Source organism: Melanerpes formicivorus, unplaced genomic scaffold, assembly GCF_026170545.1.
Source record: "Melanerpes formicivorus ecotype bairdi unplaced genomic scaffold, bMelFor1.0.p_v2 SCAF_16, whole genome shotgun sequence".
Lineage (NCBI taxonomy): Eukaryota > Metazoa > Chordata > Aves > Piciformes > Picidae > Melanerpes > Melanerpes formicivorus.
Window position 1 is genome coordinate 17,717,352 of NW_027142368.1, and position 23,850 is coordinate 17,741,201.

At 56.3% G+C, this 23,850-nt stretch overlaps 2 protein-coding genes across 2 annotated transcripts in view; both read right to left on the bottom strand.

The window, feature by feature from the left end:
- Positions 1 to 416: 416 nt before the first annotated feature.
- Positions 417 to 2,912, bottom strand: CHST14 (carbohydrate sulfotransferase 14). Its single transcript, XM_068148525.1, has one exon. It carries the CDS (start codon positions 2,802 to 2,804, stop codon positions 1,722 to 1,724), a length of 1,083 nt encoding a protein of 360 aa, XP_068004626.1. The 5' UTR covers positions 2,805 to 2,912; the 3' UTR covers positions 417 to 1,721.
- A 7,246-nt stretch (positions 2,913 to 10,158) lies between these two features.
- BAHD1 (bromo adjacent homology domain containing 1) overlaps positions 10,159 to 23,850 on the bottom strand; it is a 42,281-nt gene continuing 28,589 nt past the window's right edge. Inside the window, exons 3-7 of the mRNA XM_068148526.1 lie at positions 20,761 to 21,122; positions 18,706 to 18,865; positions 17,723 to 17,799; positions 14,657 to 14,748; positions 10,159 to 13,471 (exon numbers count right to left, since the gene is read on the bottom strand). Of these exons, the coding sequence (XP_068004627.1) occupies positions 13,282 to 13,471; positions 14,657 to 14,748; positions 17,723 to 17,799; positions 18,706 to 18,865; positions 20,761 to 21,122 (881 nt within the window). The 3' untranslated portion in view covers positions 10,159 to 13,281. The remainder of the gene's footprint in view (positions 13,472 to 14,656; positions 14,749 to 17,722; positions 17,800 to 18,705; positions 18,866 to 20,760; positions 21,123 to 23,850) is intronic.

Consider the following 23,850-nt stretch of genomic DNA (forward strand, 5'->3'; position numbering starts at 1 on the left):
TGCCTTAAGTCATGCCCTGGGCAGGACTTCCCACCCCACTGCTTCACCTTGCCTGGACCTGGCTTCGTGCCCTTCTTCCAGACAATTTCCCAAATCCTAAAGCAAACTCCTCCACTTTGCTTCTCCCCTTTTCTGGGGATGCATCCCAGGAAACCACCAGCTGCCCTCCACAGCCATGAGGCCCCCACTTTGCTGCTGTTCATCCCGCTGCCCGTGTCACACAGTCATCTCCTTGTTCAGCGCGGGGGCTTCGTCCTCCACTTGTTGCTGCTGCTCTGGCTCTTCAAACACAAATTAATCAAGGCAGACCTCCCCCACTCACCACACTTCCACACCATGCTTTAGTATGAGGGGCAGAAGGCTGCTCCATGAATGCCAACCCACACTAACACGGAAGGAGGAGCACTGAGCAGTAGGCCAATTCATACAAAACTTTATTAGCAAGGAGAATGCAGCCCCCTGGGAACAACAGCTTACCTCACTGCCCAAACTTTTACAGCATAACAGTCACCATTAAATACAGGGAGCTACAAGATTGCTGTGCAAAGGAGGGAGAACCAATCCTCAAATAACCATTGTTCCAAGCATGGCTGCAGAAAGCATTTTTCCACGGTGGCTTGCGGGCAGGTGGGCACACAAGACACCTGACAAGGCCAGGAGCTGGCACCCTGGGGGGGCTTTCTGTTTCTGTGGCTTTCTGTCCCAGGATGGGTTTTGATCTCATCAGAAGTCAGTATTGCTTGAATTCCAAGAGAGAGAGAGAGAGGGAAGAACAAGTTATTATGGCTTGATATTGCATCTGGTGTGTGGTGCTGGGTAAAGAGTTGGTGCTTTCAAACCTTAGAACCACAAGAAGGTGAACATTGTCCTAGCACTAGCTCGAATGCCATGGCAAATAATAATGATTAGTAATAGCCCACAGAGGCACTACTGTCACAGAAAAAAAGAGACCAGTTTCATGTGACCACCATGAAGGATCAACACAGCCTGGTTTATGAAAGCCTTTTTTTCCCCTACTCATACCCCACAGAACTAACCCAGGAGCACGTCCAACAGTGCTCACTGCCTCTATACCACGATGGCAACTCCAGTGCCAACCACCAGTAGGAAAAAGAGGAAAAGAATCCTTAGACCAATGTCTCAGTTTCCCTACAGATGTTTTCCCTGCTGCACCCTAAAAAAAATAATCATAGAACTTCAAGCAGAATTGATATACAAAAGGCTACTGGGCTCCAGCCAGCAGCATTCTGTACACAGTAAAAGCAGAACAGTACAAAAAGGATTCTGGTAGTGAAGGCAATATAAAATATTTCATACAAACAGGGTTTGAGAAGTATCAAATTAGGGAGTAATGCATAGAGGAGTGTGCTTCACAGCCCCTGCAGCAGTGCGTGCCTGGCAGCAACCCCTCAGCTACTCCCTGCAGCCACGGCAGGGTGCAGGCCCCATCCCTGCAGACAGCTCGTCAGACCTGGTGGGGTCCTGAGCAACCTGACCTAAATGGAGGTGTCCCCGCCAGCTGCAAGAGGCTTGGGCAAGATGACCTTCAAGGGTCCCTTCCAACCTGATGCATTCTGTGATGCACAGCAGGTCCCAAAAGGGAGAGCTCACAGAATCATTGAATCAGAGAATTGTTTCAGCTGGAAAAGACCTCTAAGGCCATTGAGTCCAACCGTCAGCATAAGGCCACCGCGGGCATTAAGCCACGTCCCCAAGTGTCCTTACTGCCGGCAGAACTCGCTGGTTATGTTGGGGAGGGGGTAGGCAAAGAGGGAGAAATCCAGGATGTACTTCGGGAGCAGCTCCTTGAGCAGGCGGCGCTGGGCGCTGCACAGGTAGTACTGCAGCGTCTCGGCCGTCACAGGCTTGTACCACGCCTGCCGCTCGGGGAAGCGCACGGAGGAGGGCGACCGGACCTGCTCCAGGACGTAGTTGGCGTCGGCGTTTAGGCGCTCGTAGGAGCCGATGAAGTCGTACCGGACGGCGCAGGGCTGGCACAGGTTGTAGATGGGCATCCAGTGCTCGTTCATCCGCTCCACGTCCTCGTCCAGCAGGTAGCGAAGGAACTCGGAGAAGGTCACATCGTCTCCTGCCGAACTCCCGCCGCTCTTCCGATAGCGCCTGACGATCTCCACCCCATACTTCTGCTGGTACTCCTTGATCTCCCCAAACTTGTTCCTGTAGGCTGACAGCAGCCTCTCCATAGGGTTCCGCACGAAGATGAACTTGTAGTAGTGCTTCAGGCGGTAGCTGATCTCGTCCGGCTTCATGTCCCCCAGGAACACCAGGTCGCTCTTGTGGTCCATCTTCATCTTGACGTCGACGCTCTCCAGCGCCCCGGCCAGCACTTTCAGGATGCGCTTCCAGTTGGAGCAGGCCACCTTGGGCACGTAGCAGTACAGGAACCGGTACTTGTCGCTGACCAGGAGGTGCCGCAGCACCGTGCGCCGCTGCCCGGCCGGCAGGTCCCAGACGCTGCGGGGCATGGCGCGCTGCCCGCAGACGCTGCGGATGGTGCGGTTGCGGATGTCCCGCAGCACCTGGAGCTCCAGCTCGGCGTGGGCGCCCTCGCCGCCGCCACGGTCCGGCCCTGCCGTCTCCGCCGCGGCCGGGCGCAGCGGCTTCACCTCCGCCAGGATCCCCTTCTCGATCATCAGCAGCAGCCCGCTGGACGCCAGGATGACGCCGAACATCAGCATGGACGGCAGCAGCACCGTGCCGCCGGCGCCCCGCGGCCGGGCCCGGCTGCGGCCCGCGGGCACTGCTCGCCTGCCCTCCGCGGGCAGCGGCGGTCGGGGCAGCATAACCTCGTCAGAGCCGGCGGATCAGCCGCCGCCAGGCAGCATAGCGGAGCCGGGGCAGGAGAGCCGGGGCAGGGGGCCGGGGAGCAGGGGCGCAGGGGCCGGGCCGAGGCTGCCGCCCGGCTGCCGGGGCCCGGAGCGAGGCGGGGCGGCCGCGCCGGCAGTGACGGGCGCGGGGGGCGGGCGGGAGGCGGTGACCATTGAGCGGCGGCTCCGCCTCGCCGCTCGCCCCGGGACCGCCAGGGAAGGGCGCGGAGGGAGGGCGAGCACCGCCTCGCCCCGGGGCCCGGCGTCTTCGGGTGGCTTCGTGAGCGGCAAGGAGCCCGGGGGATGTTTGACCGGCGCCGCCATCGCGGCCAGGGCAAGGGGCAGGAGCCCCCTGCGCCCCTCTCTCCCCAGGGCCGGTTTAAATGTCACCCTAGTAGCACGGACTCAGCCTTTCGGCTCCAACCAGCGACCCGGCACTGCCAAGGCACCTCCGAACCATCCCCCTCAGCACCACATCTCCGCGGCTTTGAGACTCGTCCAGGGGCGCAGTGCCCTGGGCAGCCTCGGCCAGCATTTGACAGTCCTCAAGCAGAAGAAACTGAGATAATCTCAGAGAATCCCGGGCTGGTTTGGGTGGGATTTAAACTCACCTGGTCCAACCTCCTGCAGGCAGCACGGACATCTGCAACCAGAGCAGGTTGCTCAGAGCCCCAACCAACCTGATCTGCAATAGTGCCAGGGATGGGGCAGCTCCCAGCCATCTGGGCAGCCTGGGACAGGGTCTCACCACCCTCAGTGCCAGAAATGTCTTCTCCCTCTTTTCAATCGCCCTCTTTCAGCTTCAACCCCTGAGACCTTGTCCTGTTGTAACAGGTCCTGCTAGAAGTCTGTTCCACTTTCTTCTTGGCCCTTTTAAGTTCTGAAAAGTCAACAGAATGTCTCCAGGCTGAACAACCTCAACTCCCTGAGCCTGTCCTCACCAGACCTGTAAGAAAGGAACCCCTGCAGGGTTTGCTGTGCTCACAGCACAGTTTGAAGCCCAGTGCTTCCCAGTTCCTGTTGGCTCTTCTGGGGCCATGCACAGTGCCGCAGGCTTTAATTAAATGGCCACAGCACTTTTGCCATACTTGGATAAACCTGCCTTGGTTACCACTTTATTTCTGCACATCTGAGCAGCCCAGAGGAGGAGGAGATGTGAGTTACCTGGTGAGCAGGCACAGAGCCACAGCAATTTGGGCTGAGGATGGCTGTGCCACCTTCTGAAAACTGAAGGACAAGACTTGTATAACTTGGTCAGTGTTTCCCCCAAGCCATTGTCTTGGAATGACTCCAGCTGATTTCTTCCACCACCACCTCTGGTTACAGCAAACCACTTGGTGCTGCAGCTTTGGCCAAAGCAGCAACAAGCTGCAGACAGCAGCCTGGTATTGAAGCCAGGTGGGCAGCCTGGGCAGCACCAGCCACGGCATCGGTGTAAGGATGCCACATCTACAGACAGCCCTTCCTGGAACAGGAACCGTTTCACACTGCCATCCTTCTGCATAATTCCCTCCACTGTGTTTTCAGAGCCTACCAGGGGGCTTCTGCTTCTTCAGTAGTCTTGCAGAGACTCTCTGTCAAAAGCTCTCTCAACATCAATAGAGAACCAGCCTCCACTTAGTTTCTTTTGATGCAAAGCCAAGAGCATTTTGTCAGCCAAGGCAGACAAAGTATTGGTAGCAGAGCGTGAGAGCCTGCAGCAAGATTATTTCATGTTCCAGAGTTGTGTTTTGATGTAAATAGAGCAGCAGCTCTAGGAAGGGAGGGCAGCTTCCAGCCACCAGCAGCACGGCTGTAAAGCTGCACACTCTGTGGTGGTGTCAGCTTTCTGCTCTGGTTCCTGAGGGCAGGTCCAAGGACCTGATCTTGTTCTCAGCCAGCACCAGCATAAGCTGAAGCTGCACCAATCTATAGCACCTGCAGCACACAGACAAGAATCAGACCTTTTGGCAAAGCCTTCCTCTGAAGGACTCTGCACCACAGTAGGTCCAGCACTGGCATTCATATTGGTGCCAGCACAGCCAAGTGGATTTCTGCTTCTTGGAAGGCAGATTAGCCTGGCACCACCTGTCCTCTCCTGGACCATCCACCCCTAAGGTCATAGAATTGGTTACAAAAGATATCTGAGATCACCCAGTCCAGCCATCAACCCAACACCACCATGGCCCCAGGTGCCACGGCCACACATTTCTTCAACACCTCCAGGGATGGAGACTCCACCACCCATGACACCTGCAGCTCTGTGGGACATGGGAAACCTGCAGAACCTTGCCCATGGAGATGCTTTGCCAGATCTGAGGGTGATCCTCATCTACCTGGGGGTGCAGCAGCAGCCCCATCCTCACAACTACTCTCACAGGGATAAGGGAGGGGTTTGAATCTCACAGCACTTCAAAACACTTTCAGATCTCAACATTTGCCTTTGCTTTAAGAGCACCACAGCAGCAGCAGATGTCCAGCCCCAGGGAACCACCAGCTGGTGCTGAACAGTCCTCTAGACCTCTTCCTCACTAATTACCATGAGCAGAAAAATGCCATTAAAAAGCACTGAAGAGCTATTCCCCCAGCCTCACCGTTGTGGAGCATGCTCAGGTTTGAAGCAGCTCAGCCTTGGCTCTCAGAAATGCAGGTCTGAGTGCCAGTCCCTAGAGAGGAGGACTGAGGGACACCCCTGTTCTTCCAGCAGTCTCCTTCTCTGGGGACTTTCAAGACCCATCTGGCTGCGTTCCTGTGTCACCTGCCCTGAGTGATGATGATCTTCAGAGGTCCCTTCCAACCCCTACCATTCTCTGATTCTCTTAGGCAAACAAGAGCCCTTGGATGGGCCTGAGCTTCTCTGGATCAAAAAGCAAAGCAAGCAAAAGAAGAAGAGATCTGATGCTGTGGTTGTGTGTCCAGAGATTATCCTGTAACTTAGTCTAATGAAGCCTCTTAGCCCAGTGGATAAGCCCAGAAGCCAGGTCTCAAGCAGCTCACTCAGCACTAGGAAAGAGAAAACCCAAAAGTCTGTCTAGACTGAGTCAAGCACTCTGGGTGCATACAGTAAATAACCCAGAGGAGGCTGTTGTGCTAGGCTTGGTCTGTCTGCCTTGTAACAGAGACCACTGTTTGCAAGCAGATGCAGGGCTGAAGGCTCTGCTGATCTTGCACTGCAAATTAATTGCTGTGCAGCTGCTGAACTCACACAGACCTCAGCTGAGCCTCGTTGCACTGTCCCTGCTCCATCCTGTGCAGCTGTGGAATGGCTTTGACTCACAGGATGGGTTGGGTTGAAGGGACCTTCAAGATCATCCAGCTCCAACCCCCTGCCAAGGGCAGGGACACCTTCCACCAGCCCAGGTGGCTCAAGGCCTCATCCAGCCAGGTCCTGAACACTTCCAGGGAGGGGACATCCACAGCCTCCCTAAACAACCTGTGCCAGACTCTCACCACCGTCGCTGGAAAGAACTTCTTTCCAATCTCCAGACTCCATCTCCCCTCTGCCAGCTCAAAGCCATCATCACTCATCCTGTCACTGCAAGCCCTTGTCAAAAGTCCCTCCCCAGCTCTCCTCCCCCCCAGCTCTGCCCTGGTGAGGCCACATCTGGAGTATTATGTCCAGTTCTGTGCTCCTCAGTCCCAGGACAGGGACTTGCTGGAGAGGGTACAGCAAAGGACCACAAAGGTGCTGAGGGGACTGAACAGCTCTGTGAGGAGGAAAGACTGAGAGAGAGTTGAGGCTGTTTAAGGCTGGTGAAGGGCAGCCTGAGGGGGACCTCATTGATGCTGATCAATACTTCAAGGGTGGGAGTCAGGAGGATGGGAGCAGGCTTTGTTCAGTGGTGCCCAGTGACAGCACAGGGGGCAATGGGCACAGACTGGAACGTCAGAAGTTCATCTGAACAGGAGGAACTTCTTTAAGGGTGGTAGGTGGCTGGAGCGGGCTGCCTAGGGAGGTGGTGAGTCTCCCACCCAGTCTCCCACCCCTGTGTGACCTTCGCTAGGTGTCTCTGCCTTGGCAGGGGGTTTGGGCTCAAAGATCTGCAGAGGTCCCCTCCAAGCCCTACCATGCTGTGAAATCCTGCCCAGCTGGCAGGACAGGGCAGGGCTGCCGAACCTGGGCCCTCCCCACCCTGCTCTGCTGAGCTCTCGCTTGGTGTCCTTTCAAAACCACCCCTCCAGCAGGGCAGGTTGTTTGTTTTCCAAGGCGTGTGCCCCAGGGCCCCTGCTGCTACAGAGAGCAGAAAAATATTCATTAAAATATTCATTGGGATGCAGAGGGCTTTTTCCCAGCATTGTTAAAGTGATTTGCTTTTAAGAATTTATTGGGCAGCCGAAGCTGCTCTGAAGCCAGCTTGTTTTTGCAGAACACTCTGGAGAGGTTTATAGAGATATTAAAATTAAATAGGGAGCCACAGAATAAATGGGGCTCCCATTCAGCCTACCTTGTAAATCCAGTCTAAATGGTTTCCTTTATTAAATATCCTTCCCTCTCCAGCATGGATTAGCAGCTCTCGCTGGGGGCTCTGACGGAAAAGCCACCACGTCCCTATAGCAACAGGTGACACAAACACCCCTGGCAGGAGCCACTGCATGTCCCCTCTCAATATCCCCATTACAGCCCTTCCCCCGGGGATGCCCTCCCTTTCGCTGGTCCTGAGCTCAGCACCTTGTGACAGCAGCTCCTCTGCAAAGGTTCCATCCTGTGCTGAGCGGAGGGGAGCAGGGCTTGCACGTTTCAAGGAGGCACCGAATGACCCAGGCTGGAAAAGCCTTTTCAGACCATGGAGTCCAATCCTTACCCCAGCACTGCCAGGTCGCCACTAAACCACAGCCCTCAGCACCACTTCTCCACAGCTCTGAAGCCCCTCCGTGGATGGGGCTGATCCCCACCACACAGGGCTGCCAGCACAGCTCCTTCTCTGCTCAGATGGGAGTCCCCTTTCTGCTGATGGCTTTTGTGTCAGGAAACAGCCCCCAGGGACACACCTCTCCATGCTCCTGGAGAAGTGGTGCTGCGTGGGGTGACCTGCAGCTTCCTGCTGCTCCCAGAGCCTGAAGTCACTGTAGAGAAGCGTTTCAACACCTGGGCCCAGGAGCACGGGTACAGGGATGCAGCAGCTGGAGATGAGCATTGGAAGCTCAACCTCATTCTTCTGAAGGGGAGCAGCCAGCACAGAAGCAATACAGAAGGTGGCTCAGAGGCTGTGGATGCTGCCATTGGATGAAGCCTGGGCTGATGCCCTGCTTGTGCTGCTGCCAACCAGCTGAAGGATTCAGAGCAGAACTCGTCTTGTGGTGGCAGAGTTGGTATCACCTTGGCAGGGGCAGAGAGTGTCTGCCCCAGTATCTTCCCCTGGAAGCCTCAGCTAGGTGAGCAGAGCCTTCTTCCTGTCTTAGTGGGATGAGAAGGACACAGTAAAACTGGGAAATGGCCCTGGGGACACCAGGTCAATGTGGGGCTGTGCCTCTCTGCTCCCTGGGTGGTCCCAGCTCTGCTGGGGGCTGATCTTGCCACCCCCACGCAGCCAGCAGCTCATTCATCAGCATGAAGGGCTGGAGCTGGGACAGTGACAGAGTGCTCTGTCACCTTGGTGTGACAGGCCAGGCTGCTGCTGCCTCTTGGCTGGGGTGGCTTTGGCACAGTTCCAGTCAGCTGTAATTAGTGACATTAAAGCAGCAGTTAAATGGAACCAGGAGCTTGTGGCTTTTGCTCTGGGTGGGAAGAGACTTTGGCAAGTGGAGCGAGTCCCAGATGCTGCTTCAGGTTTGCTTGGCTGGGAGATGCAGGGAGTGAGGCATGCGGTGGGAAAGCCTCCCCCCAGCACAGCAGCACGTGCCAGGAGCCCAGCTGGCATCTTCCCTGGCACAGGGAACTACTCCAAACCCAAGCATCAAGCCATGGAGCAAAGAGCTACAACAGCATCTCTCAAGCTGCAAGAAACCACAGCAATGATGCAACCAAACCTACCCCCTACCCCTGAATTCCCAAGGCTCATCTCAGTGCCCAAACCTTACCTGAAGCTTTCACGGGTGCCTGCAGCCCTGACTGCTCCTTGCCAGCAACCCAAGTGCCACCTTCCCCCTGCAGTTCTCCCAAGGCAGGTGATGGTCCAGCATCTCCAGACACTACACGTGGAAGTGAGGGGAGAGGTAATGCAGCACTCTGGCTTCATCAGGTATCTTAATCACCCTTGGTCTGCTCATCAAAACCGACCTGGAGCCACCAGAAGGCCCTCAGCTGGCCAAAGCAGTGCAGGAATCAGCTGGCAACACAACTCCCTGCTCCACAGCTGGGTGAAGCCACCTCTGCCAACACCTCCAAGGCCAGCAGGATTCCATCACTGTGGCAGCAGAAAGTCCCTGGCAGCATCAGACACGGAAGAAGGGCAGAGGTTTTTTGAACATGGGATACAGGAGAGCTGGATGCAACCCAGCGCCGCTCCCTCGGGCTGCAGATTTCAGCAGCAAATCCAATTTGCCCTGACATTAATCCCAACTTCTCAGTCAGCCACAGATTATCCTTTTGAGGATGGCTCCCCATGTGGGAAGAGCTGGGACAGAAAAGCTGCTTCTTGGTGTTCAGCTGACCCTCACCAGTGTCTGTCCCTGCCCAGCAAAGCGCTGGAGCTGGCCAGAGGCATGGAGCACACACTGGGCACAGGTTGCTGCTGGCACTCCCTGGTGCCTCTGGGCAGCTGAGTCACCTTCAGTCCAACTGGAGAATGTCAGATTGGTTCCTCAGCAGAAGCCCAGGGCTGCAGGTCAGCTGCTGACCCCAAACTGTCCTGTAACTCTACATGTCCCAGGATGTGCTCCTCCCACATCAGCAGCAGGCCAGGTGCCCTTCTCAGCCTCAGTTCTCCAGCCCTGTGCCTAAGCTGCCCAGAGGTCCCCAGGAGGAGCTGTGCTGTAATGAGGCTCCTCATTAAACCTGGTGGGTGCAAAAGGCAGAGACCCTCCAGCAGAAACCCTCACCCCACGAAGAGGTCCAGCTGGGACCTTGCTAAAGCCAGGCTGTGATGCTGGCAGGGAGACAGGGACTTTTTGTCAGTGGTGCCCAGTGACAGCACATAGAGGGGTTCCAGGAACCTGTGGGACCTGGGGACACAGCTTAATGGCCCTGGTGGTGTTGGGTTGAGAGTTGGACTCAGTGATCTTGGAGGTCTTTTCCAACCCAAACAGTTCCATGACTCTCACTGGAAACTCCAAGAGCAGCTCACCCCTGGGCCGTGCCTAGCTCGCTCGCCCCAAGCCCCCAAGTCTCGCTCCCACACCTGGCACCTTCCAAGCGCTTCCAACGCCCCAGCAGGGCCGGGAGGAAGCCTGGGGTGAGGAGGAGAAGCAGAGGTCAGCACTGGCTCTCTTTTCTAAATCAATACCATTTGTCAAATTTATTTTTTTAAGAATTACTTCTAATAATCTCTCTCACAGGAGGGCGTGGGGAATGTTCTCATTCCGTCTGTAAACACTGCGATACAGATCTGGGAAGCCAGGGAAGAGACACAAAAAAGTGCATGTTACAAAAATTCTCAACTAAAATATATTTGACATGTCTGAAGGTTTCCATTTAAATTCTACCCACTGCATCTTCAGCTTCAAAAAATATTTCCATATCTAATAGATTAAAAAAGCAAGAAATATTTTTCCATTCTGGATAAGACATCTCAACTCTTTCACATGCTGCCTGCACAGCAGCATGAAGCAACCACGGGAACCTTGCACGAGGGCCTTGGCCTGCAGCAGATCCTGGCGTGAGCAGAGGCAGGAGGTGCCCTCTCCAGGCATGGGGTGAAGCCTGTTCCACACCCAGGCCAAGGACAGTTTCTCTTCTACCTGGGAAGGAGGCAGGACAGAGGTGGGAGCAGAGGGAGAGAGGGCTCAGGAGTTGCTGTGGTTCAAACCCCGCCCTGACTGTGCAGCAGTGCTCAGTGTTTGCCTGCTGGGTGGCTCTCAAAGCTTCCTGCACCTGAGGGCACTTTTGCTGGAGGAAGGTGGCCAGGGGCAGCTTGCCTGCTCCAGGCTGAGTGCCAGAGGTGTCCCTACCTTCCACCCTTACCACTGTGTGCCACAGCCCCAGGGTGCAGCTGCTCCATCCCCTTTCTCACTGCCCTGCCACACTGGGTACCACCATCCCCTCTCCTGTGGTGGGCAGTAGCAGCTTTACCCCTCCAGTGCCTGCCCTCCCTCCCTGCTAAGAGGGAGAACCACTGAACATCTCCTCCCAGCAGCACCAGAGGCCACTTTCTCCAGCATCCCCTGGCACCCTTGTGGCACTTTCACCTGAGAACGCTGGAAGTGCTCCTGGCTCCCATCCTGGCACAGCAGCCCAACCATGCCCTTCCAAGGGACCACCAGTACCCAGGTGACTTGCTGAGGAGAAATCTGAGCAATTCCTTTGACACCAGCAGTACCTTGAGGTATAAATCAGATGCTTCACCTACACCTTCTTGTTTGCACACCAGATAAAACCTCCTGGAGCTGCGTGTTCACCCCTGGCAGGACAAACAGGGCCTTTCCAGCATCCTCAGTGATCTCCAGAGGTCACTTCCAACCCCTGCCACTCTGACTCTGTGACACTGAGCAGGAATCAGCCTCTGACACCAGGGAGCTGTGTGCCAGGTGTTGTCATCTCCTCTCTTCTAGACAGGTTCCCCTCTTTGGTATGTAGAGCAAATCTCTGGAGAACTCCTGTGCTGAACTCTCTCCAGCTAAGGGACTTGGTGCTGGGGCAGTTCCTCTCCAGGCCAGGCAGGCTTTCAAGCCATTCCCACTGTGCTGGAGTCTGTGGGGAGCTGGGGCAGTGCTAGCTCCACTGGCAGGACAACATTAAAGCAGGATGAAGACTTCCACCACTTCAGGAGCCTCAGAAGGATGTAGAGGTGCAGGTCTCAGGCCTGGACAAGCAACTCCAGCCAGCAGGGCTGCGGGCCAAGGTGCTGCCAGTTGTCCTTCTTCATGATAGTGCAATCTAGACCTGGATCAGCTTGGGGGGAACGGCTTGGATGTTAGTGCTGTCCTTTGGTTTGCTTTGGCATCACCTCCAACAGACTGTGTGAAGATGACCAAGGTCTACCTCGGCTCTGAACTAAGGCAAGAGGCAATGCTGCTGGGCCTGGGGCACATCCGTCCACAAGAACTCCTCCTAGGGCTCAGTTCCTTCCAGGAACCACAAAGCCACTCAGGTGTGCTGGCCTGGACACCACGAGGGGTTTGGAGGGGAAGAAGCTGTGGGGCAGTGGTGAGCCAGCACTGCTGATGGCTTCAGTGTCACCAGGATCAGGAGAGTTACAGGGGAGGGGGACAAGATTTAAAGAAAGCCAAAAATCACTCAAGAAAAGGCTTTGTTGGGTCACCTCCAGCCTCTAGCTGCTTCACACTGGAGATGTGGTGGCACTGTGAGCTCCAGGCAAGTGGTTGATGATCTCGGGGGTCTCTTCCCACCTCACCAGTTCTGTGGTTCTGTGATGCTGCATGGGGTGGAACAGGGACTGTAAATGGTGTCACTGGGAGTAACTGGGAAGAAAGAGTAAACTCACTTCTGTCACTGCAGCCCCCATGCCGCCAGAGGAAGAGCAAGACTCAGAAGCATGGTTCTCAGCAGTGGAGCCCACGCTGTGCTCCAGCTCCAGAGACACACAGGCCTGCTGGGGCTGTGTCATGGGGAAGGAGATACTCCAGGGCACGGTCAGGGATCCATGGTGGAGACCCAGCTCTCTGGGACACCGCACTGGGATGGGAAGCCCACAGCCCTCCTGGCTCCCTCTCTGCTCTGCCATGCAGCAGGTTCCCAAGCCTGGCTGCCAAGCCCCAGTCCAGGTGGTGGATCACAGAAGAAGGCGGTGAGGGGAAGAGAAAGAGGAGGGGAACACCAGGGTCACCTCCTCCCCTGATGGAGCAAAACCTCTCCATGCACCACACGAGGCCACTCCACATCCAGGCAGCTTCCAAAGCAAGGGCTGAATTCTGGAGCTCCTCTTACACCTGGGAATCCTCACAGCCTGTCCCGTGGGATGGAGGAGACTCTGCTCTGCGGCAGAGCACAGGAGAGACTCTGCCTCAGCCTCACCCTGCATGTCAGAGCCACCCAGCTGTCCCAGCGCGACTCATCCAACGCCCCAGAGCAGCCTCCTGCGCCACCCCAGTGTCCCACCCCCAGCCATGGCTCTGGATTCAGCTCCCTGGCTTTTATCCCCCTCTGGCTCCATCCACAGACACAGATCCCCAGCAGCAGGTGCTCAGCTCTGCAGGTGCCCAGCTCTGCAGGCGCTCAGCTCTGCAGGCGCTCAGCTCTGCAGGTGCCCAGCTCTGCAGGCGCCCAGCTCTGCAGGCGCCGCTCCCGAGGTGCAGATTCTCATCGATGCCTTCCGCAAGTGCTGTGCTGCCCAGGCGCCGCTGGCCTCCGGCGGGCTCTCTGGGGCCGGGAGCTGTCCCCAGGCCGTCCCCAGGCCCCCAGCCTGCGGCCCCCGCGGCGCTACTGCGGGTTCTTGAGGATGCGGCCGTGACGGAAGTCGTAGACGTGGCGGCAGAGGAAGACCAGCTCGGGGTCGGTGTCCTCGGGCACCTTGCGGTGCAGGGGCGTGGAGTACTCCTCCGAGGGAGGAACCATCACGGCCTTCCTGCCCGGGATGCCTTCCACTCGGCGCTTGGCCAAGGCACAGAATCTGCAACAGCACAGCACGGCGGTGAGCGGGGGGGCGGCTCGTGCGGGGGGGGGGCTGGCATTCGGGGGTGTTCAGGGCCAGGTTGGATGGGGCTGGTGGGAGCTGTGGGGGCTGGGTTGGCACTGGATGATCTTTAAGGCCCCTTCCAACCCAAGCAGCCAGTCTGTGGCACTGTTTTGCACCCCACAGTCTGTCTCAGCAGCAGCTGCAGGTGTGGCTGCCCAGGACAGGAGATGTTTGTCTGTTTGGACAAGTTTTTGGGAGGCTTATTTGGGTGTTTGTTTGGCATTTGGGGGTTTGTTTGGCCAAGCTGTGTTTGCTTGGGCACTGCTGTTGGGTATCTTGGGAGCAAATGACCTCCAGTAGTCCCTTCCAACCTCTCCCAGTCTGTATTTTTGTGTGTTTGATTTTTCCCCCCCCAGGTTTCAAAGGAGAGCAAATTCAGCTCCTGAGGGGTTTGTGAAGCAGCTTGCAGAAATGCAGAGCGAAGGCCCTGGGCTAGGAATGCACCACAGAGCAGCTCTCCGTGGTAAGCTGCAGGGTCAACAAGGTGCACCCAGCAAGGCTGAAGAGATCCAAAGCACCATTTTGCAGTATGGAGTTGTGTGGCCATTCAGCCTCTATCTTCACCCTGTCCTGAGCATCCACCCACCCAAGGATGCTGCAGTGTGGATGCTCAGAGGTTCTTACTGATGAAGTTTCAATTCAATCAGCAAGAGCTTACCAGGAAAAGCCTGAGACAGCACTTTGAGTGCTGCTGCCAGGACACCTCTGATCACTGAGCACCCTCTCCTGTGTCTAGCAGCAAGGACAAGAGCATCTCAGCAGGCTTTCCAGCCAGCTCCAGCACCGGTGTGCTGCAGCAGACAGATCCATTGCCTTGCTCCACTTTCAGCCCCAAGCTATGAGCATTGGGCACTATGATGTCCACATGCTGTGGCACCAGGGTCACACAAGAACAAACATTTCTGAGCCCCCTGAAGCACCAATCTGCCAGAACCCAGACATGTGGTGAACGTGGGGGGAAGCAGCACCCAGACTGCAGCTCCAAACCTCTGTGCAGAGCAAGTGGAACTCATGCAGGTGCAGCTGGATCAAGGCCTGCAGGGCTGGGGCAGGACTGCTGGGGGATGCTGGTGTGGGGCAGCTCAGGCTCAGGAACAGCAGGTTCAGAGCACCACCTACCTGCAGTACTCTGCAAAGGTCAGCACGTAGCACTTCTCCTCGATGCAGGCCACACTGTTCTCGTCCTGGTGCCGGGATGCAAAGATCTCATTCTGCAACAGCAAGGAGAAGGTCACTCAGCTTGGCCAGAAGCCCCAGAGAGGCAGGACAAGCTCCACACCCTCACACATCACCTTAAAGGAGACTCTAAGTAGGATCTGCTTTGGCAGAACAGGTATTTCACATAACCCAGACACCCTCCAGGACCTATTTATAGTGTGCAGAAGAATTTCCCTCAGCAACAGGTGGGCAAAGCATCAAGAGATCTTTCTCCCCTCATTCAGCACTGCCCAGCACACTAAGAGGCCATGCCTCCCACAGATGCCAACAGCAGACAGGCCCTCAGCCACGAGGCCACCACCAGCTGTATCTTTCAGCCTCTTTCCCCCTGGGGACGACGGACAGCTTGTGGTCGCTCCTGAGAAGCGTCCCAGCAGATGAGCTGGGTGGACAATGCTCCTGCAGGCAGCAGCTGGAGTACCACCCATCCACACACTCTTCAGAGCACCCCAGCATGGTGGGGGCTGGAAGGAACCACTGGAGATCACCCAGTCCAACCCTCCTGCTCCAGCAGGGCACCCACAGCAGCTTGCCCAGAAGCACCACAGCCAGGTGGGGTTGGAAAATCTCCAGAGAAGGAGACTCCACAGCCTCTCTGGGCAGCCTGCTCCAGGCCTCCAGCAGCCTCACACCAAACAAGTTTCTCCTCTTGTTCAGATGGAACCTCCTGCCCTGTCCCTGGGCACCACTGACAAGAGCCTGGCTCCAGCCTCCTGCCCCCCACAGCCCCTTAGCTCTTGCTGAGCATTGTTCAGCTCCCCTCTGGGGCTGCTCTTCTCCAGGCTCTCAGCCCTTGCTCCTCACAGAGCTGCTCCAGGCCCCTCAGCATTCTCAGAGCCTCCCCTGGACTCTCTTCAGCAGTTCCCAGTCTGTCTTGAACTGGGGAACCCAGATCTGGACCCAGGACTCTAGCTGTGACCTCATTACAGCCTCATTCCTCCAATCTCCAGGGGATGTTCTTCACTCATTTTCCCTTTCCTGTGCTGGAATCTCTCCTGATTCATTTCTACAGCTAAGAACTGGAGGTTGAAGAGCACTTTGCTGTCTTTGCTGCTACCCTGTGACACAGGACCAGGCCTTCTAATTAATCTCCATCTCAAAGCTGAAAGGATTAATCTTGAAGTCAAAAGTCTCAAAGTCTTTCTTTCCAACCCTCTCTTCACCCCAGCACAGCTCAGAAGGCTGCTCAGGGAGGGAAGTGGCAGCAGCTTTTGTTCCCAGGTAATTTAGGGAAGTTGGCTCTGCTGGATGTGGGACAGCCCAGATGGAGCCACTTGACAGAACTTCAGGTGTGGTTAGATCAGCAGAGAGGACCTCTGCACAAGCCTGGAAGCATTACCTGCAGGCTGCATTTGTCCTCACAGCCCTGAGGAAGGTGGCTGGAAGGGAAGACTCACCAAAGGGTCACTGTTTGGGGACACTTAGTGAGAGAAACTGAAAATGCCACACCTTGCTGCTGCTCCTTGGAAGGATTGCCTTGCTCCTTCCATCAAGACTGAGTCATCCTTCGTAAGCCTGTCCCAGCGCTTGGAGTCTTGTGCAACAAAGCAGATGTGCAGAAAGCTGGCTGAGCTCCTGCTGGCCAGGCTGCTGCTGCTCTGCACTGAAGTACAACTGGAAGCAGTCACACTTTGCTTAGGGACCAGGGGGCTACACTTTGGTACCACATTTTGGGGCAGAAACTCCTCTGTGCCCTGGGAGTCAGGCAGGTCCCATTCCCTGCCTGCTCCCCGGTGCTGCTCTCACTCCCCTCCTCCCCTTTCATTTTAAAGAGTGCAAACACAAAGGGTTGAAGCCAGCAGTAAATTCTCCATTCCCAGCTTAAAACCAGCTTGCTGCCAACCCACACAAGGCCATGCAAAACAGAGCAAGGGGTCAGAACTCAATGACCCACACGTTTTTTCCCTTGAGAAAGCAAAGTTTTAGAGAGGCACAGCATCCTCCAGTCTCCAACCCCAAATCTCTGCAAGGGGAGGCAGGATGCAGCCCCACTGCAGCACAGAACAAGCTCCTGGAGCCTGAGGGGCAGAGGAAGGGACTCAGGAGAAAGAGGCAGCACAGGACACAGGTAACAGTGTCCTGCAGAACTGCAGGGGGAGACTGCACCAAGCTCTGCGTTCCTGGGTGAATTAGGAAGGCATTGGGTTCTGATGCAGGATGAGCTCACCCTTAAGCAGCAGGCAGAGCAAATGGACACTTACTGCACAGGAGTTTAAGGGAGAAACAGTAAAACTTAACAGAGTTGGCCAAGCAGCAAATGCAGCAGCTTCTGTTACAGCCCTGAGCTCCCACAGGTGACAAAAAGCAGGGGACAAGCCACCACCAGGACCCCACCACTCAACAGATCTGGTTCAGGTGGGACATTAGGAACGGTTTGTTCCCAGAAAGGGCTCTCAGGCGCTGGCACAGCTGCCCAGGGAGGTGGAGCCACCACCCCTGAGGGATTTAAAAGTCTCACGGGTGTGGTGCTGAGGGCCCTGGCTCAGTGGCAGTGGCTTAGCAGCAGCAGTGGCATTGTGAGCTCCAGGTTGGACTTGATGATCTCAAAGGTCTCTCCCAACCTCAACAGTTCTGTGGTTCTATGAAAGACCTATGAATAGGACCCCACCACTCCACACATCTGGAACAGCTGCATCAGAGCCAAGAGACAGCTCCAAACAGCAGAATGAGAGGAAATGGCCTGAAAGTGTGCCAGGGAGGGTTAGGTTGGATAGGAACAGTATCTTTGCTGTGAGAGTGGTCAGGGATTGACACAGGCTGCCCAGGAAGGTGGTGGAGGGCCCATCCCTGGAGGTGTTCCAGAAGCTGCAGATGTGGCTCTCCAGGATACAGTTTAGTGGTCATGGTAGTTGGGTCATGGTTGGACTTGGTCTCAGAGGTCTCTTCCAACCTTAATGATTCTGTGACCCTCAGGTTAATCCCTCCTCCTGCAGACCCCCAGGCCCAGCAGGCCCCGGGCTGGCTCACCTGGTGCATGCTGGGGCTGCGGCCTCCCTGAGTGTGCTCGGGTCTGTAGTACCACAGCAGGCTCATCATCAGCTCCCCTGCAAGGACAGCCAGCAAAGAGTATCAAGCCTCAGCCTTCTCCTGGTGTTTCCCACTGCACCACCCCCCTCCTGCTCCACCCTTGCCACCCCCCAGAGCCCAGGCAGAGGCAGCTGTGCCACCATCAAGATTTCATGCTGAGTGAAGTCAGCCACACTGCTGCTCCCTGACACCTTCATCCCCTTCTTGTGTTACATCAAGGAGGGCAGTTAGACACCAAAAAATCCCACAAAAAGATGGAAAAAAAAAGGGAATAAAATCTACTTTCTTCCATTTTCCACCTGACAACAGCAGCCATTCAGACCACAAGCTGGAGATGCTCATCTAGAGCTCGATTCCGGTGGCATCAGCTCCCAGGTCAGTGCCAGGATGGCAGGAGCAGGATGGGTTTCACCCTGTGCTGGCCACTTCTTTTACACCTCACTTTATTTCATGTTTCACTTTTCAGCAAGCTTTACCTCACCTGGCACAGCTTCCTTGGCTCAGGTGCCACTGGTCAGACAGGAGACCTTGACACAAAAAACACTTTCCTCCAGTCACTACCTCCCCACCCAGGTCCCAGCAGGAGCTTCTGCAGCCGAGCCTGTGCTCCACACCAGCTCCCAGCCCAGCTGCTGGATGGAGCATGTGAGCAAGCAGCAGCTCCTGGGACATCTGCTGTGATGAAATGATGGAGGAGACTGTTGCCAAGAGGGGCCCTTGGCAGACCTCTGCTTTCATGACCAGCAGGATTTTGCTGCGCAGTCCCAGGCTGGTGATCAAAGAGCTCTCCGGCTCCTGGGACGTGTGACACAGAGCTCCTCTCTTCCTCTTCACCTCCCAGTCCGGCAGCAGGGGAGCAGCTTAGCAAGGCTCTAGCTCACCCTCACCGAGCCCTGAGCAGCGCAGCCCCAGCAGGCACCTACCTGTTTTGGGGTCTTCCCACAGTGCAGAGATCTTGGCGACGTAGGGCATGGACTTCTTGCGGGGCCCTGACTTCAGCAGCACAGTGTCCCGCACCCGGATCACCTCCCCGTCCCTCTCCACGGCCTGGTAGCTCTTGCGAACAGCTGGCTCCGGTTCGTTCTGCACCAGGGCAACACAAACTGCTCAGCCCTGCCCCGGCCACCGAGCCCTGCCCGGCCCTGCCCCCGCCCCCGAGCCTTGCCCCGGCCCCCGAGCCTTGCCCCGGCCCTGCCACAGCTTCTCTGCCCTGCCCCGGCCACCGAGCCCTGCCATGGCCGCTCTGCCCAGCCCTGGAGGTGTTCTGAAACAGTGGATGTGCACTTTGGGTCATGGAGGCATTGGGGTTTTTGATCTTAAAGGCCTTTTCCAACCTTTATGATTCTATGATTTGATAAAGAGTTACTTATCATTTGCCACCCCACCCCAGAACGTCTTTGGTTCTGCTGCAAGCACACCTAAGGCTCCTCAGAGCAAAGTGCTTCCACTCCAAGAGAAGCCACAGAGCATCAGACCACTCAGGGCACCTCCATTCCCATCAGGCTGGTTTTACTAAAGGATCTCAAAGATCCCTTCCAACCCAAACCATTCTATGATTCTATGTCAAGCCCTTTAAGAATATCATAGGCAAAGAAGGTTCCCTGAGGAACAGCATCTGAGAGCTGACAGGGCGCAGGTGGCCTTCACTTTTGAACAAACCCAGACACAGCTATTCCTCCTGCATGGTCTGGAGGGAGGAGCAGCCTGCCAGGGGCCAGCAGGTCTCACAAGCAGCTCTCTCTGATTTCTACTTCTAATTACAGCCTAGTGGTTCCTTCAGATCTGCAGGCAAAACCACCCTGACCTTCAGAAGAATCACCACTTCTGCCTCCCTCTAGGTCTGCACTTCCTTCCTATTCCAAGGGCATGTTTGCAGTGCTGTGCACTGACACACTGCCACAAAACAAAGGAACCATGAGATCTTTCACCAGGGCAGGGCAGGGAATGGCAGAGGCCACACCATGAAGCTCTGCTTGATGACACTGCTGGCATTGCCTTTGTACCCTCTGGGGTTACAAAATGATCACTTTGGGGACTGTTTTGGTTTTTGCTCTGAAAACTCATCTCAGGAGGCCTGACATGAAAGGTTTAACTTCTGCTAGATAGCCCAGGCAGAGATGGAAGCATTACATGCCAGGACCTAAGGAAATGAGGGGTGTGCTGCTCCCCCAGACTGCCAAAATCCGAGCTGTGGATGCAAAAACCTCATCTGTAGCTGCTCAGAACAGTAGGGGTTTGAAGTGACCTCCAGAGATCACTGACTTCAACCCCCAGCCCAGGTAGGGTCACCTGGAGATGTCACACAAGAACACCTCCAGGCAGGTTTGCAATGCCCCATCTTGCAGGAGCCATTCTCTGCCCCTGAACACAGCAAATGGGAAAGCACAGACAAAAAATACTTGGAGAAGAGACAAGAAGGAAGATATCAGGTACCAGAAAAATTCCACCTGGGAGCCCAGACACTCAGTCCTCTGTGCTCTCCAGATCCCTGCTGGGCTGACAGACACCACCAGTGAGAAGAGCAACCTCAAGAGAGCCAGCTCTAGACAAGTGCTCCCCCTAACAAGGCCCAAACCTCCCTCATTTCTCACAGTCTGACACAACCCAGGAGGAGGCAGCTGAGGACAGCCTCTGTGATGGACTCAGAGCTGTGACTGGTGCCACCCCTACAAAGGCTGAAGCCAGCAGCATTCATCACTGTGACATTTTGGCTGATGCTAGCAGAGGAGCAGCAGGTTCTCCTGCCCTGCCTGTTGTGCTGTGCAAGGTACTGTCAGGGCACAGGAGAAAAGCAAAGCCAACAGCAGCTTGGCCTTGAAGAGCCAGAGAGCAGTCTGCTTGGGCAAGAGGTTCCACGTGGCATCGAGGTGCCACCTCCACGCTGACACAGGGACCCAAAAGACTCTCAGGGCCTTATTCTCCTGAAGACACAGCACTGGTGGTGGCCACCCCAGCCCTGCAGCTCTCCAGACACCTACCACCACATAGACAGCCTTCTCGCAGGCGGTGCCCACGGGCATCCAGCCGTTGGTAGCTCTCCTCCTGCCGATGCGCTGCTGCTTGGGGTGGCAGTGAGCCGCTGCGGCCTTGCTGTCCGCGGCGTGCAGGCAGCCAGGGGCGTTCCGCAGCCCGGACTTGGAGCCGCTGGGAGGCTTGGAGCTCTGCGGACACTCTCGGGCCGTGGTCTGGGGGTCAGAGTTGGGGGTCTGCAGGTGAGGAACAGGCTCTGCAGCCGGTGGCACGCTGGGTACAGGACATCCTGAGAGCGGATGGGCAGGTGAGGCGGGGTGTCCTGCCACGGGGATTGTGAGGTTCAGCTGGTCCAGAGACTTGCAGCCTTCTGGCAGGAGGGAAGAAGAGACAGGGATCCCACTTGGAACAGCAGCTGACTGCCAGTCAGGCTGCCCAACCCTCCCACCACCTTCCCCCAAAACTCCCTTTACTACTCTACAGAGCAAGAATAAGAATGTGGCCAGCAGCTTGAGGAAGGTTCTGGCCCCTCTACTCTGCCCTGTGAGGCCACAGCTGGAGTACTGTGTCCAGCCTCTGGACAGACTGTCTGCCAGGGAGGTTGTGGGGTCTCCACCTCTGCAGACTTCCAAGACCTATTTGGATGCATTCCTGCGTCACCTGCCTGAGGTGACCCTGCCTTGGCAGGAGGCTTGGACTCGAACTAGGGAGGTCCCTTCCATCCCCACCGCTCTCTGAGAGCAGCACAGACCCTGCAGGCTGCAATTTCCTTTTGCACTGTCAGTGGATTCCCAGAGCTAAGCCACTCCTGAGCCTGAGCCGCTCCAGCACGCTGCTGCCGATGCCACAACAAAGCCACCCGAGTCCCCCGGGCAGCGCCCACCAGCGCGGCACGGGAGCCTGGCCAGGCGCCAGGCAGCTCCAGCCTGTCACTGAGCACAAAAGAAATCAAAGGCTTATCCCAAGGCTGGGAAGGATTAAACCACGCCAGCAGAAGCTGCCAGAGCTTCTCTCCAACAGCCAAATTCCCCTAATCAGGGAAAACTGAGGAGATTCTCCAAATCAGCTCCAGAAACAAGGTGAAGAGAAGGCAGGAAGATGATGCAGGCTGCCTCCAGCAGAGCCCTGTCCCTGCAGCAGACTCTCGAACCACGCCAGGCCAGCAGCTGGCTGAGGCTGCTGCTCAAAAGCATCTCAGAACTCCTCACAGGCTGCAGGAGGCACCGAGGAAGCCCTCAAACCAGGCCAACATGCCCAACAGGGGCTGAGGAAAGCCCTGAGACCAAGATACATCAGACTCCTACTCCCTGGACCCCAGCATGGTGCAGAGCATCCAGTCCAACTCCCCTGCTCCAGCAGAGCACCCACAGCAGCTTGCCCAGCAGCACAGTGCCCAGGGGGGCTGCAAGCTCTCCACACAAGGACACTCCACAACCTCTCTAGGCAGCCTGCTCCAGGCCTCCAGCACCCTCACACCAAACAAGTTTCTGCTCATCTTCAGGTGGAACCGCCTGGGGTCTAGTTTGTGCCCCTTGCCCTGTCCCTGGGCACCACTGAGCAGAGTCTGGCCCCAGCCTCTTGTCTCCCACAGCCCCCTTAGCTCTTGCTGAGCATTGCTCAGATCCCCTCCGGGGCTGCTCTTCTGCAGGCTCTCAGCCCCAAGGCTCTCAGGCTTTTGCTCCTCACAGAGCTGCTCCAGGCCCCTCAGCAGCTTTGCAGCCTCCCCTGGACTCTCTCCAGCAGTTCCCAGTCTCTCCTGAACTGGAGAGCCCAGATCTGGGCCCAAGGCTCCAGATGTGACTTCACCAGGGCAGAGCAGAGGGGGAGGAGAAGCTCCTTCAGCCTGCTGGCCACACTATTCTTCATGCCCCCCAGGTGACCATTTGCCTTCTTGGCCACAAAAACACATTTTTGGCTCCTGGCGAACTTGCTGTCCCCCAGCACTCCCAGGTCCTTCTCCTTGGAGCAGCTTCTCAGCAGGTCTGTGGAAGGATGTGGTTCCAGAGGCATGTCTCCTCACTGTTAATGCTCCAGGGGACCTCCCTGTGCACTTCAATCCCCTCAACACTCCGAGGTCACAGGCTTTTAAATCAGAGCTGCTCACAGGAAGGGAACCACGCCACGGAAGGCCTCAGCAGCAGGGTGACAGCCAGCTAGGCAACACGTCCCTGGAGCCAGCCCTGCCCCTGCCAACACCAGCAGGGCCCAGAGCTCACCAGGAGGGCTGAGTGAGCACCAAGGCATCCTTGGTCTGCACCACCTGCCTGCTCCTGGCTGCACCAAGTCTCTTCAATGTCTTTGTCAATGATCTGGACAAGGGGCCTGAGGGCACCCTCAGCCAGTGTGAAGATGGCACTGAATTGGGTGGGAGGGTGAGAAGGGTCTGCACATGGATCTGACCAGGCTGCAATCAATGGGCTGAGGTCAATGGGATGAGGCCAAGGGCCAGGCCCTGCAGCAACAGCTGAGTGGCTTCCAGCCAACATCTTGGTGTCTGGTAGCCACCTCCCAGTTTCAAGAGATTTGTCACCAGCGAAGGCAAAGCTCTGAGATAAAGCAGAGTCTGAAACCAGGCTGGGGACAGGACTGATGCAGGCAGCTGGGGCACCTCTGACACCATCACTGGTCTCACTTTCAGACATCAAGAGCAAAGACAGGACCACCACTCACCCAACCCACAGCCTCACTGGCACTTGTATCACCAGGGTGACAGTCAAGCACCTGCCCAAGGAGAAGCCTCTCACAGAACCACTACAGCCCTGCAGATCTTATCTACAACAACTGCAAGGCTGCAGCCCCCACCCGGTATGAACCAGTGAGAGTCTAAAGACCAAGGCAGCACTGCTGCTTCACACTGCTCTGCAAGGACACCTGGGTCCTGAGAGTGAGCTTTGAGCAAGGGAGGAGAAATTCAGCCCAGTGTGCTGGAGACTTGCTAAGGATGCTTCAGTACCAGGAGTAAGCTTCTGGGAATCACAGAGTGGTAGGGGTCGGGAGGGACCTCTGGAGATGATCTAGTCCTTAAAGCACAATGTGTGCTTGCAGCCCAGAAGACAACTGTGTCCTGGGCTGCATCAAAAGAAGCTTGACCACCAGGA

What these genes read in the sequence shown, in the direction of transcription:
- CHST14 (XM_068148525.1), bottom strand. Translation starts at nt 2,804, where the DNA reads ATGCTGCCCCGACCGCCGCTGCCCGCGGAGGGCAGGCGAGCAGTGCCC.